Source organism: Eulemur rufifrons, chromosome 5, assembly GCF_041146395.1.
Source record: "Eulemur rufifrons isolate Redbay chromosome 5, OSU_ERuf_1, whole genome shotgun sequence".
Taxonomy (NCBI): Eukaryota; Metazoa; Chordata; class Mammalia; order Primates; family Lemuridae; genus Eulemur; species Eulemur rufifrons.
In genome coordinates, this window is record NC_090987.1 from 3391842 (window position 1) to 3407644 (window position 15803).

Sequence of the window (15803 nt, forward strand, 5' to 3'; positions counted from 1 at the left end):
AAGAGGGACCTGAGCTACGATGCTTAGCCCCCTCACCATGTGATGCCTGCAACTACCTTGGGACTCTGCATAGAGTCCCCACCAGCAGGAAGGCCCTTCACCATGTATGGCTCCTCAGCCATGGACTTCTTAGCTTCCATAAGTGTAGGAAATAAATTCCTTTTCTTTATAAATTACCCAGTTTTAGGTATTCTGTTATAAGTGATAGAAAACAGGGTAAGATAGTATGGCACAGAATAGTATGAGGGTTTAAATGAGGGTGGGAGATCACATAGGGTTTAGAGCTTTGGGAAGGTTCCTCATCAGTCTGAGATATGTGAGCGCTGTCTGGAAATATTCTGTTAATATAACAAGTACAGTTATATGGCTGTATACTTTCCGGACAGGCCTTGTATATGCCATCTCACCCATTCCAATTATTTATATGCAGGTCAGCTGCCGTACTGGCTTACATGATTCTTAAGGACAGGAAAGTAGATCCTATCCATCTTTAACTTGACCATTGCCTCAATATAACAGGTAATCACAAAATTAAAGAGAAATAAATGGATGAGTAGCATTTGAGCTGGCCTTTAAAGGATGAGCAGGGCATGCACAGCCAATCAGAGGGGCATTCTAAACAAAGGAAGAGTTATCTGTCCTATGCCTGCGGTTTCTCTACCTTAGTGCTACTGACACTTTGGGCCAGATAATTCTTTGTTGGGGGTGAGGTTGCTGTCCTCGGTACAGTGGGATATTTAGCAGTATTCCTGGCTTCTCCCGGCTAGAAGCCAGTGCAACACCATCCTCCCCCCATTGTGTTAATCAAAATTGCCTCCAGACATTGCCAAATGTCTCATGGAGAGTAAAATCATTCATTTCTTCCTCCAACCCCTTCCACTGAGAACCACTAGCATGGAGGAAAGAAAATAACATTTACTGAGTGGCCACTAATGTGTAAGGCTCTATGATAGGTGCTATGGGGATTTGCAAAATAAAATACATCCTTCTACTAAGAAGACAGAAAGTGTTATGTATAAAAATCGATGCAAAAACATGCTATCAGAATGCCAAGAACAGGGGATGAAGATTACATTTAGTATGAGCTGAAATAGTGCTTTTAACATTTGGGGGTAAAATAAAAGGCTGAGACTGGGTAAGGCTGTGGAGAGTCTTGGATGCCACCTACATAGATTTGTGAACAAGGGAAAACTATGAGAAAGACCTGTGTTAAATAGACAGTATTTCTTTGGGGGAAACAAATTTAGAATCTAAATAGATCAAGCATTTAATAATATGGATTTTGACAATAAAAACCTTCCTATCACCTTTTATGTTAAAAATTAAAACCTAATAGTACATTAGTAATAATAAACATTAAAAGTATGTAGTAAATTATAGAATTAAAAATATGTGGTACCTCAGGTGGTGGCAGTCTGACTGTGCAAGCTTCTATACTTATACAAACTTGAGTTTCCGTTACATTGATGTTTAATACTGAAAATAAAATATTTACCTGTGACCTATGTGGCATTTTTATTCCATCCTATCAAATTAAGTATTTTAGTAGCAAAAAAACCCCTTTAACTTAAGTCAAAAACTAAAGATTTTTTCCACACATGGTAAAATTCAACTAATCACCATTTAATATTTGATGGTCTACAGATGAGACATCTAAAAGATGACAAGTATATAAAACAGCATGAATATATGGGGAGGAAAGTCGTCACAGGGCAAGGTTACAATAAGAAAAATGAGACATCCGCAGCTAAGAGTAAAACCTAACACATACCTATACATGTACCACATCTATTAATAGTATATATAAAAATATGGAGACTGTCCCCTTCTGAAATCTAAACAGGAACCACACCAAGTTTCTGACATGAATAGTCTTTTACTAAAAAATATTCTCAAATATACTGGCAGATGTATTCCAGATCTCCTAGAGCCTTGAAGAATCTACCTTGCTTTTGCATAAAGAAAACTACTACTGACAAGCCAGGACAGTAGTGACCCTGGGAAGGGGTAGTACCTGAAAACAGCAAGAGGAGCTTGGTAATGTTTCTTGATCGGAGAACTGGTTACAATGATATGTTTAGTTTGTTAAAATTAAATGAGCTATACACTTACAATTTGTGAGTCATGCTGTAGTATATTACATTTCAGTAAGAGTGAAAAAAAAATCCTAATACAGGAGTAAGGAATTTTGTTCTCCTGAACTGTTAACTATGAGCTCTAGAGTTGTAGTCTCATGATAGGATCAGGGGTGAAACTAGATTTAGATAATGAACCCATTCATACAGAGTTAGAGCACAGTGACTGTCACTGCCCACCTTAAATGTAAAACTAGTACAAAAAAGCTTTAGCTGGAAAGCCAACTCAGATCAAATAGTTGTGGATTACAGGTCAGAATTTTAAAGCTATGCCCAAATGATAGGAAGAGCTACCATGATTGATTAATAATATCTGCTGTGGGCTCAGGATTCCCACCTATCTACTATCTCTGGACTACTGTTAAGGAAACTATCTACTTGACATATAACCATGCAAATTGATGAAAGAATCAGATTAGGCCATACAGGTAACTATATACTCTGGATCATCCGTGTCTCTTTAGATATCCTTTTTTGTTAAAGGAGAAAAACAATCATATTCTTCTTATAAGAAATAAAGTTTTGACTTACATCAGCACTAAAAAATTTTTGATGATATGACTCTGGAAACTAGTGCCTACAGAATTAAACTCTTTCACACTTATAATTTTCTTTAAGTAGAGAAAATAAAATATAACTTTTTCCAATTATGATTAGTACATTTTTCTCATATAAGTAGAATATGTATTTGGAACCAGAAGTGATTTCCCAGGTGAAATTCTGATTACAATAATATCTGATTAAACTCTGATATAACCAAACCATCAAAAGATTGTAACAACCCAATGATCTATAACATTGTTTTACATGTTAATTATATTAATGTTTTATGTATTGATGTAAGAATTTGTACTTACCAACAGCACTTTGCTTTCCCGTCTGAGAAAGAAAATCTCTTCCTTAAAAAATTTGCAGAATATGCTATATTATTATAACTCATAAATAATCATGCTTGATAAATACAACTATGCTCGATGTGAAATTATCAAAGCTAATAAAAATACTTTGAAATGCAAAGGAATATCTGATGACAGTTCAGAGAAAAAAATATAATCATTCAAAAAGTATCTCTTCAGTTTTGTCTATGGCCATACTACCTTGAATGCACCCGATCTCATCTGGTCTTGGAAGCTAAGCAGAGTTTGGCTTGGTTAGTACTTGGATGATAGAAGTACTTAATTCTTCCTTAAATATTTATCTCCTGCTATAAAATACTTGGAAAATAGACCTCAACAAAAATTCAAGATAGCTTTTTGGTTCCAACAGTATTGGCAATTCGTGTTCATTTTATCATCCTGCCTCATAACTTATATTTATTCCCTTCCAAGCATCAAGTATTATGTAATAAAGAAATTTTTTTAAAGAAACATCAGCAGGCCTCTGTATATAATCCAAAGTAAGGAGATGACATTTATGTTGTTATAGGCTTGTTTGAGAATGTTAGTTGGGTCAGTTTTAAGAATTATTCCCTCAGAGAACTAAAAGTTGACCTACCATTCGATCCTGCAATCCCACTACTGGGTACTTACCCAAAGGAAAAGAAGTCATTTCATCAAAAAGATGCCTGCACTCAAACGTTTACTGCAGCACAATTCACAATTGCAAAGATGTGGAATCAACCCAAGTGCCCACCAATTCATGAGTAGATTAACAAAATGTGGTGTGTATGTATATACAGACACACACACATAGTCATAAAACAAAAGATGAATTAATGCCTTTTGCAACAATTTGGATGGAACTGGAGACCATTCTCCCAAGCAAAATATCTAAAGAATAGAAAAACAAATACCACATGTACTCACTATTAAATTAGAACTGAACAATGGGCACACGTGCACAGAGGAAGTAACACTCAGTGGAAATCAAGCAGGGATGGGGGGAGGATGGGATGGGCGAAAACCTATCTAATGGGTACAGTGAACACTATTTGAGTGACGGGCACACTTATAGCTGTGACTCAAGCATTACAAAAGCAATCCATGTAACCAAAAACATTTGCACCCCCTTAGTATTTTGAAATAAAAAAGAATTATTCCTTAAAATTGACATTATCTTGAAATTAAAAACAGATGCACATAATAGAAGTAATCTAATTCAGAAAACCTCAATGACTGAATGAGATAAAGTTACCTTGTACCAAGAGATGGCCAGTTCTATTCCAGGCTGGAGCAAGTCTAGCCATTAATGTATATGAAAGGCAGTTTTGAAGAATTAGTGGAATTACTCTTTGTGGAGCCTCCATCTAAAAATATTAAAGAGCAAAATATTGGCGAATTTAGGGCAATTTCTATGTCCCTATAAACTCAAAGGAAATGACTAGATGTTTAGATCACTACCCAACATAACGGGCTACTCTGGATAAAAATTAGTTTTTGCTATAGCTAGCCCTATATGAGTTTAAAGTTAAAGAAGTGTTAAAAGATATCCATTTCAAAACCACTACTACTGTCAAGCTATTATGGCCAAATTCTACCTGCTTACCCTGGCCCAATAAGCCTAAACTTTGAGAGCTCCTGTGCTAAGGACCTTCAACTTTACTTTGTGCTCTGCTCCATACAGAGGAATCCAGAACAGAAAGAGCTTGTGATATTTCTCAATATAGTTCAGTCTAGATCAACATCACAAAACAATTAAATACTTACATAGGCACACATGCAACCAACAGAGTATCCCTATTTGTACAGAATTAATTTTAAAAAATAAGACTTTCACTTCTGACCATTAAGTAACAGGAACCAGATTCATTCTCCCACTTAAAATGTCAAAGAAACTGGTTATATGAATTTATATGAAACGATGGTTCACAAGATATTGGACATCACACAACAAAGAACAGTGGTCCCCAAGAGACAGGAAACCAACAAGATGAGCCCTAAGATTTCCCCACCTTCTTGACTATAGAGGATTTTCAGGCTGCAGTGCAGGAGGCGGGTATCTAGGAAGAGTCTGCTCATCTCCCGGAATTGAGAAGACAGAGCTGGGAGTCCAGGGAGGCCAAGCCAGCTAGAGTTTTCAGGGGCAAAGTACCGGAGAGAAGAGAGCTGCATAGAGAGCAAACTCTGGAGATCAGCAGAGGGTCCCTCTTGAGTATTCAGCTGAGTACAGATTAGCACATGCACATAAGGAAACTGCCCAAGGCTGGGGAAAAGCCCAAGGCTGTTTGCTATAAAAACATTTTGGAAAATATAGTCCAGGAACAACAACAACAAAAAGGCTGCCATTGCCTCTGTGAGAAAAACATGCAGAAAAGTGAGAAAGCCAAGGAGCATTGTCTCTCAATATTAGCCACCCCTCATTTCTGCACTACTTTGGCTTCTGGTGAACGTTTCCAGGATAACAATTGAATAATCTGTTGGCAACAGATGAGGCCAATCTGTTTAATTTGTCTTTTGGGAATCTAATTAAGGCTACTATCATTAGGACTTCAATCAGCAGGATGAGGTAAACCTGCAATGTTGACCCCAAACATGGCCCAAGAGGCCCAGACCCAAGCAGCTGAACAAATTCCATAAATCCAGGGTCTTCCTTAGAAAGCCAGGTTGCTTTCTCCGTAATTTCTGTACTGACTTTCTCCTTGGCCTGAGGAATTAATCTACATATAGCAGGATATATCAGCACAAACAGCCATGCAAGGAGGAAGTCTGGGGCAATTGTATCATCCATAACCATACTGATGGGTGACCTGAACACCCTGCAGGGCAACAATGGTGCCATTTATCACTTTAGTTAAAGTCAGTGACAAATTCTCTACCACCTTCTCTATACGGGTGACTCCCATTGTAGGAAAAACTGCTGCCCCTCAGAGGAGGAGGAGGAAGAACATGAGGAGGAGGAGGAAGAATAAGAGGAGGAAAAAGAGGAAGAAAGAGAAGACAACACACATTACCAATATCAGGAATGAAAGACATGACATCACTAAATCATGACAGATACCTCAAAGGAAAATAAGGGAATATTATAAGCAACTTTATGCAAATAATTTGACAACTCAGATCAAATGGATATATTCCTTGAAACAGGTAACTTGAATAGCTCTGTTATCTATTAAGGAAATTAAAAATATAGTTAAAATCCTTCCCAGATAACATTATTGGTGAATTTTACCAAACATTTATTGAAGAAATAACAAAAATTCCATACAAACTCTTCCCAAAACTTGAAAAGGTAGGGATTTTTTTTCTGCTATAAAATTCCTGGGGGCAGAGACTTTATCTGGTTCACAGCTTTGCCCCCAGAAATAAGTAGAGTGCTTGGCATATTATAGGTGTTCAAAAAATATCTGCTGACTATGATCACTGTTATGTGAAAATTATCTATATAAAGAAAAATTGAGCATAACCATAAAGGCTCAATAAGGATAGAAAAATGCAAGTGAGGGTGGAAGAAAGTTCATGAATAGCAAAGAATTCAGGATCTGGAAGTCTGGTAAAGAGGACAAAACAAGTTCACTTAGAAGGAATGAGAAATTGGGATAAATGGGAAAAGGATAAGTGTATAAACAGAAAGATTTTAAATATTTTGGCAATGTGATACCTTGCACTGATGAAGTCAAAGGTGTGAATAGAATAGAAAAAATACAGCACAAAGTAAGCATTTTTATTATTGTATAAGGACTGTGGGTGATATTTTTCTTAATTTTTCATTTTTTCTTATAAAGTACATACAAATTGATGGTGCTTAATATAAAGATTGCTTTATTAAATCAATGTGGTAAGTCCTTGCTCACTGTCATCAATAGAGTTTTGGAAACTGCGACTTTAAGTGAAACAACATATAATAAAACCAATTTTACCATAGGCTAATTGATATAAATAAGAGTTAAGTTCCTATAGCATAGTTCTGGTCACGAAAACATCACCAAACTTCAAAATAAAGACCTAAAACACTTTTTTAAAAAAAACATTGAAATAAATGTGAACTACAAATAAATTTAAGAATGATTAATAAAAACAAAATAATTATTTACCCAATTTTTGGTGAATCAATGACAGTAGTCACAGTGGTGGTGAGTTAAATCAAGGAATAAATGTTTGCAAAGTGAAAATTGTCAGGGGCACCTCCTACCACCATGTAGTTCAAAAACAAGTAATCAGAAATTTGGCAGGTTCCCTGAGTGCTTTCATACCACATAATTTATTGCGGTGCATTTATAGTATACGATAATACACTAATAATTAAAGTATGATAATCATTGTATACTTTATGAATTTTTATTTTATAATAATTTGTATGCATTTATTCCTTCATTCATTTTCCAACTTATTTATTCCAGTGCAGAGTGGTAGGCAGCCAAAGTCTATCGCAGCAGCTCAGGGCTCAACATGGGAACCAACCCTGGACAGGACGCCATTCCATCTCAGGGTGTACTCACACCCACCCTCACTCAGACTCGGACAATTTAGACTTTCCAATTCACCTAACGTGCATATCTTTGGGATGTGGGAGGAAACCAGAGTATCTGGAGAAAACCAATGTAGACATAAGGAGAACATGCAAACTCCACACAGTGGCCTTGCTGGAAATTGATTTTTTTTCCTCATCAACATCATAATGAAACAATGTTAAACAAAATGACTTTATTCAAGGATCTGCTGTACAAAAATTCAGAATTGTTTTGATCTTTAGAATTCATCTTAAAAATCATACTGTATGTATTCTTTTTGCATAATAACATTTGTCATGCCTTCCTCCAATTTTTACCCAAAGATTCTACAGCAATAGAATTTTTAAATCAGTATATTAATTAGAAGATTAAATTCTCCAGGAGCTAAGGGGTCTTCATTAAACCACGACATAGTTTCCATAATAAAGAATAGAATTTTGTAGGGATTGCTTAAAGACCTAGGTCTTTATTCTAGGTGAATGATACACTGTAAATCTGGTTCTCATAGTTCATAAATGGCCTTTCAGGATGACCAGAATCCTTAGATGACCAAAGACTTGTCTTAGCAAAAAGATTTAAACATAATCCTTCCTCATTGCTAATAAACAATACTGTTTTCCCAGATTGTAACTGATGTCTGAAACCAGCTTTCAGGTTATTCAGACTTTGAAGGGAAACAGAATGCACCATTTCTGAGACTTTATTATTTTTCTAGAATCTAAAGGCAGCATCTCATTTTAGAGATGACTAGAAACCTCATTATCCTGAACCCCAATAGATCTAGGAACACAGGCCAGCAGTTATGGCTGGACAGGCTGTTAGAACAACCAGTGAGTGCCTCAGGGTTACGTGCAGAGGCATGAAGGGAGCTCTAATCAAAGCTCCATGACTTGATTTACTGAGACACAGAGTGGTACTCAACCCCATGTGTTCATCTTTTTCCTTGCAAAGATCCAGAAGCTCATCACCATTATACAATCTATAATTTTTTTCCTTCACATGTTAGCTCTACAACTGTGGAGAATAATTTCACCTTGCTAGGTTTCATTTTCTCCATATGTGAAAATGGGGAGATTTACTTCTTTTAAGATATAACATATGGTAAATGAGATTATGCCACATAAATGGCTGCAATAAAGTATCCAATAAAAAATAAGCCTCTTCCCCTCTTTCTATACTAAATGTGCACAAAATAATTTTTTGGAAAAAACTGTTGGGTTCTTTCACAAGCATAGCAATGATTTATGAGAAAGATACTCCAATTTTCATTTGCTGACTAAAGAAGTGGAACACATAATCAATATAAACATCTGGGATTATTATCCTTTTTAAAACTTACCTTAGCTCCGTATTTTTCAATACAGGCATTAAGTTTTCCAGTTTTATAAAATGGTATCTATAACAAAAATCCACATTTATAAAAAGGACTTAACATAAATATGTAATTAAATAATGCAATACATGAAGATTTTAAGCATTATGCAACAGAGGGCACAGAATAAGGGCATCATCCTATCAGCTTCTATGCCTTGGGGAAGTGATAATGATGCCCTCCCTGAACTAGAATCTGTGGGCACGTTCTCAAAGCATGGAAAAGCCTTTCTGGGAGTGACATGACCCCAGAAGCCATACAAAGTAAAAGTCCAATAAATTTCATATACTTAGTATTTAGTATCTTTCTTAGTATACAATAAATTTTTAGACATGAATAAGAAAAATGGACACAAATGGAAGATCACATTCAAAAGGCCTAAGTGCTACAACTCACTAATGAACGAAATACAAATTAAAGGAAAATATTTTTAAGCTAACAGATTAACAAATATTTAAAGGCTGCTATTATCTACAGTGTTTGTGAGGGTATGGAGAAAACAGGTTCTCTCATATACACCTTTTTTTTTTTTTTTGAGTCAGGATCTTGCCCAGGCTGGAGTGAAGTGGCATGATCATAGCTCAAACTCCTAGGTTCAAGCAATCCTCCAGCCTCAGCCTCCCCAGTAGCTGGGACTACAGGTGCACCACCACATCTGACTAATTTTTTTATTTTTTATTTTTGTAGAGGTGGTATCTCGCTGTGTTGCCCAGGCTGGTCTCAGACTCAAGTGATCCTCCTGCCCTGGTCTCACAAAGCGCTGAGATGACAGTTGTGAGCCACCATTCCCAGGGCACTGTTTGTTAAAATGTAATCCAGCATAAGCTTTTCAGAGACCAATTTAGCAGTACCCAGATTATAGTTTAAAATCCAGATTATAGTTGCAATCCACTTCTAAAAATTTAACCCACAGAAACTATCAAATAAAAATGATATAATTTCAACGATGCTTTCTGAAACACTGTAACAGCACAAAACTAGAAACTCAGCTTTGCATTAGGAAGTATTACAGTACTATATACCCATACAGTTAAATATTTCACAGCCTTAAAAAATGAGGATGTATGACTAACATGGAAAGATATCCAGGGGAGACTGTTAAAGAAGGAATAAAAAGCAAGTTTCAAAATAGTATGTATAATAATCCCATTTTCTACTTAAATGTTTTTGTAAAAATTTTTTTTTTACAGAATACCTTTGTAAGAAAACAAAACATATTTAAAAAATAGAAGGCTACTTTCCTCTAATTATTCTTGCCAAAATTAGGATAATTTACTAGAACTCTAAAATAATATCCTTATGCCATAAAGATTTTCGGGTAGAAAAGGATATGAATAAGAGATACTAGTCTACTTGTTCACTAACAGCTTGTCTTTTTTAAAAACTATATTAAGGATAAGAAGATATAAGATGGACATATAACCAAGACCTAGAAGAAAAATAAAAGAACTAAAGGCTTTGGATGATTTATCAGCATTGTTAAAAAATGTTGATTTCACTGAATTCTGGGGAATTAAAATCTCCGAGAAACAGAATTTTCAGAAAGATTTTTGATAAAAATCTTAGGATAATATGATTTTTATAAAGATTTCTGGAATTTCATTATAATTCCCAGTTACATATGGCACTGGGAAATATGTCTCTAATACTCATTTTACTAAGTATAGAAAGATTTTTTAGCAAAATTTCCAAATTAAAAGAAACATTGATCTAAGTTCCTTAAAAACTGTTGGAGATTAATCTGACACAGGATTAGTTAAAAAAGAAAAAAAATTAAAAAACAGTTGGAGATTTGTTGAAATGAGAAACTTCTTCCTTTTATTCTAAAGAATAAAATATGATAAAAGGTATTAAGCCCATGCCATCTTAAAAAACTATACTGTAACACATTTTATTCTTTAATAGTTTTTATCTTAGCATTATGACAGAGAAAACTAATGGATTTTAAACATCAGGCATATCAAAGTTATTCTGTTAATAATAGCTCAATCAAACTATAACACAGTGTGATACATCCTCATAAACCATCTTCAATTTTAGCTTTAATACCTGAATTTTTTATTTTTATCAATATTGCTCCCAATCATTAGTACTAATATTTCGTAAAATGTTAAAATACTAACCGCCATCACTACCCAAATTTGGTTTAATATTCCAGGCACAGGTGATGTAAGAATATCTTGATGCAAAAACAGCAATTCCCTGTGGAGATGAAATATATTACAAAGTAGACCTGCCCATTGTGTTTTGACTTTACTGGAACATTTTAAAAATTTGCTTAAAATTTTAAGTTTTTCTAGACAACAATTGTGTTACAGACTTCTATCTCCCCACACTTAGCATGGTACCTCGAACATCGCAGGTACTCAGCCAACATTTGAATTAAGAGGATTTTGAAGTATTAGATACCAATACTAATATGATAATTTGTCCCTGTACCTGAGTTTCCCAAACTCTTTCTTCTGTGAGACTAAATTCATTTTTCAAAGCTCCATTTCTGTCCTAAATGTAGACTTGAAGACGTCTAAGCACAGTGAGGAATCCATCTCTTTTAATTCCTGTTCCTTTCACTTTCCCCTTTTTAAGTGGTGGGCAAGGGGCACTGGAAGCAAGAGGCTAAGGATTCACCTATCAGTGAAGTTACCAACTCCTTGAAAATTACTACTGCGTAGATCCTTTCCTTTCAAAAGGGAAATTCTTCCCAAGCCCTAAAGAATTGAGTAGTGGTTTTAGTTTAGTTTTCAACAACCAAATGAATTTACAACAAAAATCATCACAATTCAAGTTACCACCAATAATTTTGTTTCAAAGTTCGAGGTGAAGATATGAAAAACACAAATGGGAATAGTTAGAAATACGAAATTTTTCAACATTACTAATCATCAAAGAAATCAATTAAAATGACCATTAGTATGTGTATGGGGCTGCCTCAAAAAGCAAGGTAGGCCAACCTGATTCTGGTGGCTTTCTAGTTGCTGGAAGCCAGGTGCAGCAGGTACTTGCTTTTGCAAGGTCTGCCTTTGTCTGACACAGGCCAGGTCTCTCTGCTTTCTCTGTTCAGGCTGTCAGTTACTGAGAGGTTGAATTAAGACAGCTCCACTCTGTGGGCATGGCTGCCTTCAATTTGAGGCCAAACTGCAGCAGAAAAACCTCACTTAAGGTTTTCTACCTATTTTAGTATTTCCAAAAGGGGTCACAGGTGAAGTTCTCAATAGGCATCAAGTTGCATTTTAACAGAAAGGGCACAGGCTCCCTGCTGCCCCTGGGTGGGAAAATATACAAATAAGGAAAACAAACATGTTGTAAATAAGAGAAAATGGAGGACACCTGAAAAGCATTTTCCTTTTTTTTTTTGCCCCAGCAATCTTACAGGTGTTTGTTCTTCTCCAAGAAATTCAATTAAAGATATAATCTTCTTCTGCAATTTAAGGGACTAATACATGGTGGGTCCTCAGTAATCATGAAATTATACTTTAGGCTTCTTCTAAGCTGTTTTTCAAAGACTACCTGGGGTCATTTTTATTGAAATAGATGCTAAAAATTACTCCTGTTTTACACTGACTTGAAAATTAAGAAACTAAAGTGTTTACAGTGGCTCTAAGTGTCCTATAAACAGTAGATACTTAGTAAATATTGATTAGGATCTCTAAGTTTTTGGGAGCCTGATTTAATTCATGCATGTCTGCAGAGATTTTAAATTTTACAAAAGCACATAAGAGGTCACAAACATAAAAACTCAACAGTGAGATATTCTATCACAAGTATTTTAAGTCTCTCCTTAAATGTAATCCAATATACCTGGTCAAAACAAAACTGACTTCCTTTATTTTGAAATTATATACACAGATTGAGTGAATAAGTATTTTGCTTTAAAGGAAATACTTCTAAAACAGCTCTTATGGGTCTTAAAAAGCTTTAAAAGCCTTAGTTATAAGATGTATTTTTTACCTGCACATCTTCATTTGTGTACTCCTAATCTCAGTATCTGACAAGCCATTACTCAATATTATTCTGACTTCACAGAGTTTGTGTAAATCTGGAAGTGTGATGAAGAACAGTGACTGCTGTCTGGAATTATTCATATTTTCCTGTTGACTGAAACAATCAGGCCTTTAAAAACAAACAACAAAAAGGAAAATATCTTACCAATAGGGTTTTAATACCAACTCAGCATATTATTGACGTTGTATTAGAATAAGATCATAAAAACAAATTAGTTGGCAAACTTTAGCAGTTAAATATCACTGCCATTTTACCTTTAAGATTTTCTAGGCTTTTGGGGTACAAGTTTTATTAAGATATATTTCATATAACATATAATTCACTCATTTAAAGTGTACAATTCAATGTTTTTTACTGTATTCAGAGTTGTGCAACCATCATTGCAATAAATTTTAGAACATTTTGCTCATAACCTAGAGTTTTAAACCTGCAGTTTTATAACACAGATAGAATAATTTGAGCATAAACAATATAAAACACTGTTTATTAAATTCCTACTCTGCTCTAGGAACTAAATATATTTCTACTGTTTTGTGATTATTTAATAAATATCTTCTACAGTTCCAGATCTTAAGCTTCATTTAGTTTTCAGGAAAACAACACCTTTCTTGTAACGATAATAGTTTTTTAAAAATCAAAATGCATAGCAAAGTCCTCTGCTGTTCAGATTATCTCTGTAAAGCACTTCAAGGTTATTTTCAAGGAATAAATTACTCATTTTACATGAATAAAAATGTCCACTGACATTTCTAAATTGTTATCTAGTTTTCATTTCCACTAAGTTATCTGGCTTTAAAATTCTATTTGGGGCACATTTTACAATTGATAATTCACAGGGTCTACCTCTGAAGTCCATATTATATATTATAGTATTACAGAAAACTGGAATATAAAAAGTAAAGCAACCTATTGAAGCTCAAGCACTCTAACATGCACAAATACATCCGGGGAAAGTAACCTGGACTCTCTAGTACTTAAAACTTTTTAACATGGACACATTTTCTCATTTTAAGAAGTAATTACATATTAGCCCAGGAATCTGGAGTGTGACCAGCCCTAAGTCTGATCACGGTAACAAAATGCATTTGTGGGGTCTGCTCAGGAATGCTGGCAGTACCCTTTTCGCTCCAACACATTTCTTTCACTCAAGCACCACAGTGTGAAATTTTCTCCCCCTTAGAGAACCACTTGGTTCTTTTAAACTGGAAGTACTCTTACAATGGTTAACAAATTCACAACGGTGTTGGTGACTCAAGATGATTTCTGGTATCATTAAAAATTAAAATATTCCTTCTCTTTCTGCTTTTATGTTGTGGGGAGAAAAAGTACAAAGTTTCAAGAAAAACACAACCTACTTCACAATTTTAATTCACTTCATGCGAAGTGTTTTAGTAGAGGGCATCAATAATGAACAAGGTAAAATATAAAGCAAAACATTAATTATGACTTGGACCCAGGACAATTGTGCATATTTTAAAGAAAATAGGTCAAAGACATGGGTGACATTTTGTTACCTTCATTTGTAAAACACATTTCCCACTAAAATTACTTTCCATCTCATTTTTCCTTTGTATCTTACAGCAGAGATCTAAATTCCAGGTCACCAAGAAATTTCCATGAGCAGTCCTCCCCTTTTGTCAATCTTCAAAGACTTACTGATCAGAAAATTGTATGTCAACAAGATTGATTTGTTCAGGAATGAGCATGAATTTATTTAACAGCATTTCTTAAAAATGCTTTTGAGTTCTTAGTTGGCAAAACCTACAGATTTAAAACTAAAGTTTCTTTTTTTCCTTGTACTAGATTGTATAAGAATTACATTGTAAGGCTCAAAACCTGGGCCAAACCTCACTAACATACATGGATGAATTATCAACACATCGTTCAGAGAATAACTCCACTACATTTCCGTCCTGGCAAACCATCTTTGTTCCCAACCACCACCAGGGTTAGCAAAAAGCAGCAGGAATCTGTAAGATTCTACATCTGAAGACAACAGAGAACCCAAACAGAAGCAAAGCTCCATGAGCGCCCCGTGTGTGAAGTCCGTGGGCTGCAGTCTCAGGAACGTCCAGCCCATCGGAGGACCCTTCCCAGGAAAAACAAGACTGGAGGTCAGATTCGGCGCGGGCTTCACGTGTGGCTTCCCGCGGGCCCTCGGGCAAGTTACCTTCTTCTGGGCCTCGTTTCTTACCTGCAGTGATGGATTTGGGCGGAAACGTATCTAAGGTCTAAGCTACATACATTTTAAAAAGGTAATTCTATAAATTTCCAATAAAGTAAAATACACTAAAAATCGGACCTATGGGCCTTGACAGATGAGTCCATTTTTCCCGATCCCAGAGCGAGAAGCAGCGGGACTCCAACCGCGCCCACGCGACTTCACCGCACGCAGACTCGCGGATTCCTCCAGAAAGCGGCGTCCCCCACTTCCCTGGGCACTGGCGCCGGGATCCTGCCCTACGAGCCACCCTGACCTGCTCGCTCTTGTCCCTTCCCTACTCAGATTGCTTCACAACAGAGGGAAATAAAACTGGTAAGAAGTTTTTAAAAACTAGAAAAGCAATGCCTTCAAAGCCGCGGCCTCCGGAGGCTCAGATGCACCGGCCTTCTCCCTCGAGGTGAGTGGCAGGATTCTAGCGGCCTCACTCGCTTCCACTCTGCTTTCTCAAGCAGATGCCCCCTCGGTCCAGTCCCGTCCATTCGGGTGGGACACTCACCTCAGAGCTCGATTCCTCGGCGTCCTCGCCCTCAGGAGCCGCTCCCAGTATGCCCCAAGCTCCCGGCATGCCCTGCGCGCGCCTCTTTCCTCGCAGCATGGCCAGATGCACCCGGCACGCCACGCTCTCCCAGCATACCCCGCGCATTCCCGGCATGCCCTGCCTCCTATGCGTTCCTGGCACGCTTC

General features: G+C 36.3%; 1 protein-coding gene across 1 annotated transcript in view; it reads right to left on the reverse strand.

The window, feature by feature from the left end:
* C5H18orf63 (chromosome 5 C18orf63 homolog) overlaps positions 1–12975 on the reverse strand; it is a 50828-nt gene extending 37853 nt beyond the window's left edge. Inside the window, exons 1-6 of the mRNA XM_069468613.1 lie at positions 12842–12975; positions 11017–11095; positions 8861–8917; positions 4269–4380; positions 2993–3034; positions 1400–1476 (exon numbers count right to left, since the gene is read on the reverse strand). Coding sequence (XP_069324714.1) covers positions 1400–1476; positions 2993–3034; positions 4269–4380; positions 8861–8917; positions 11017–11095; positions 12842–12975 — 501 coding nt within the window. The remainder of the gene's footprint in view (positions 1–1399; positions 1477–2992; positions 3035–4268; positions 4381–8860; positions 8918–11016; positions 11096–12841) is intronic.
* Positions 12976–15803: the final 2828 nt, after the last annotated feature.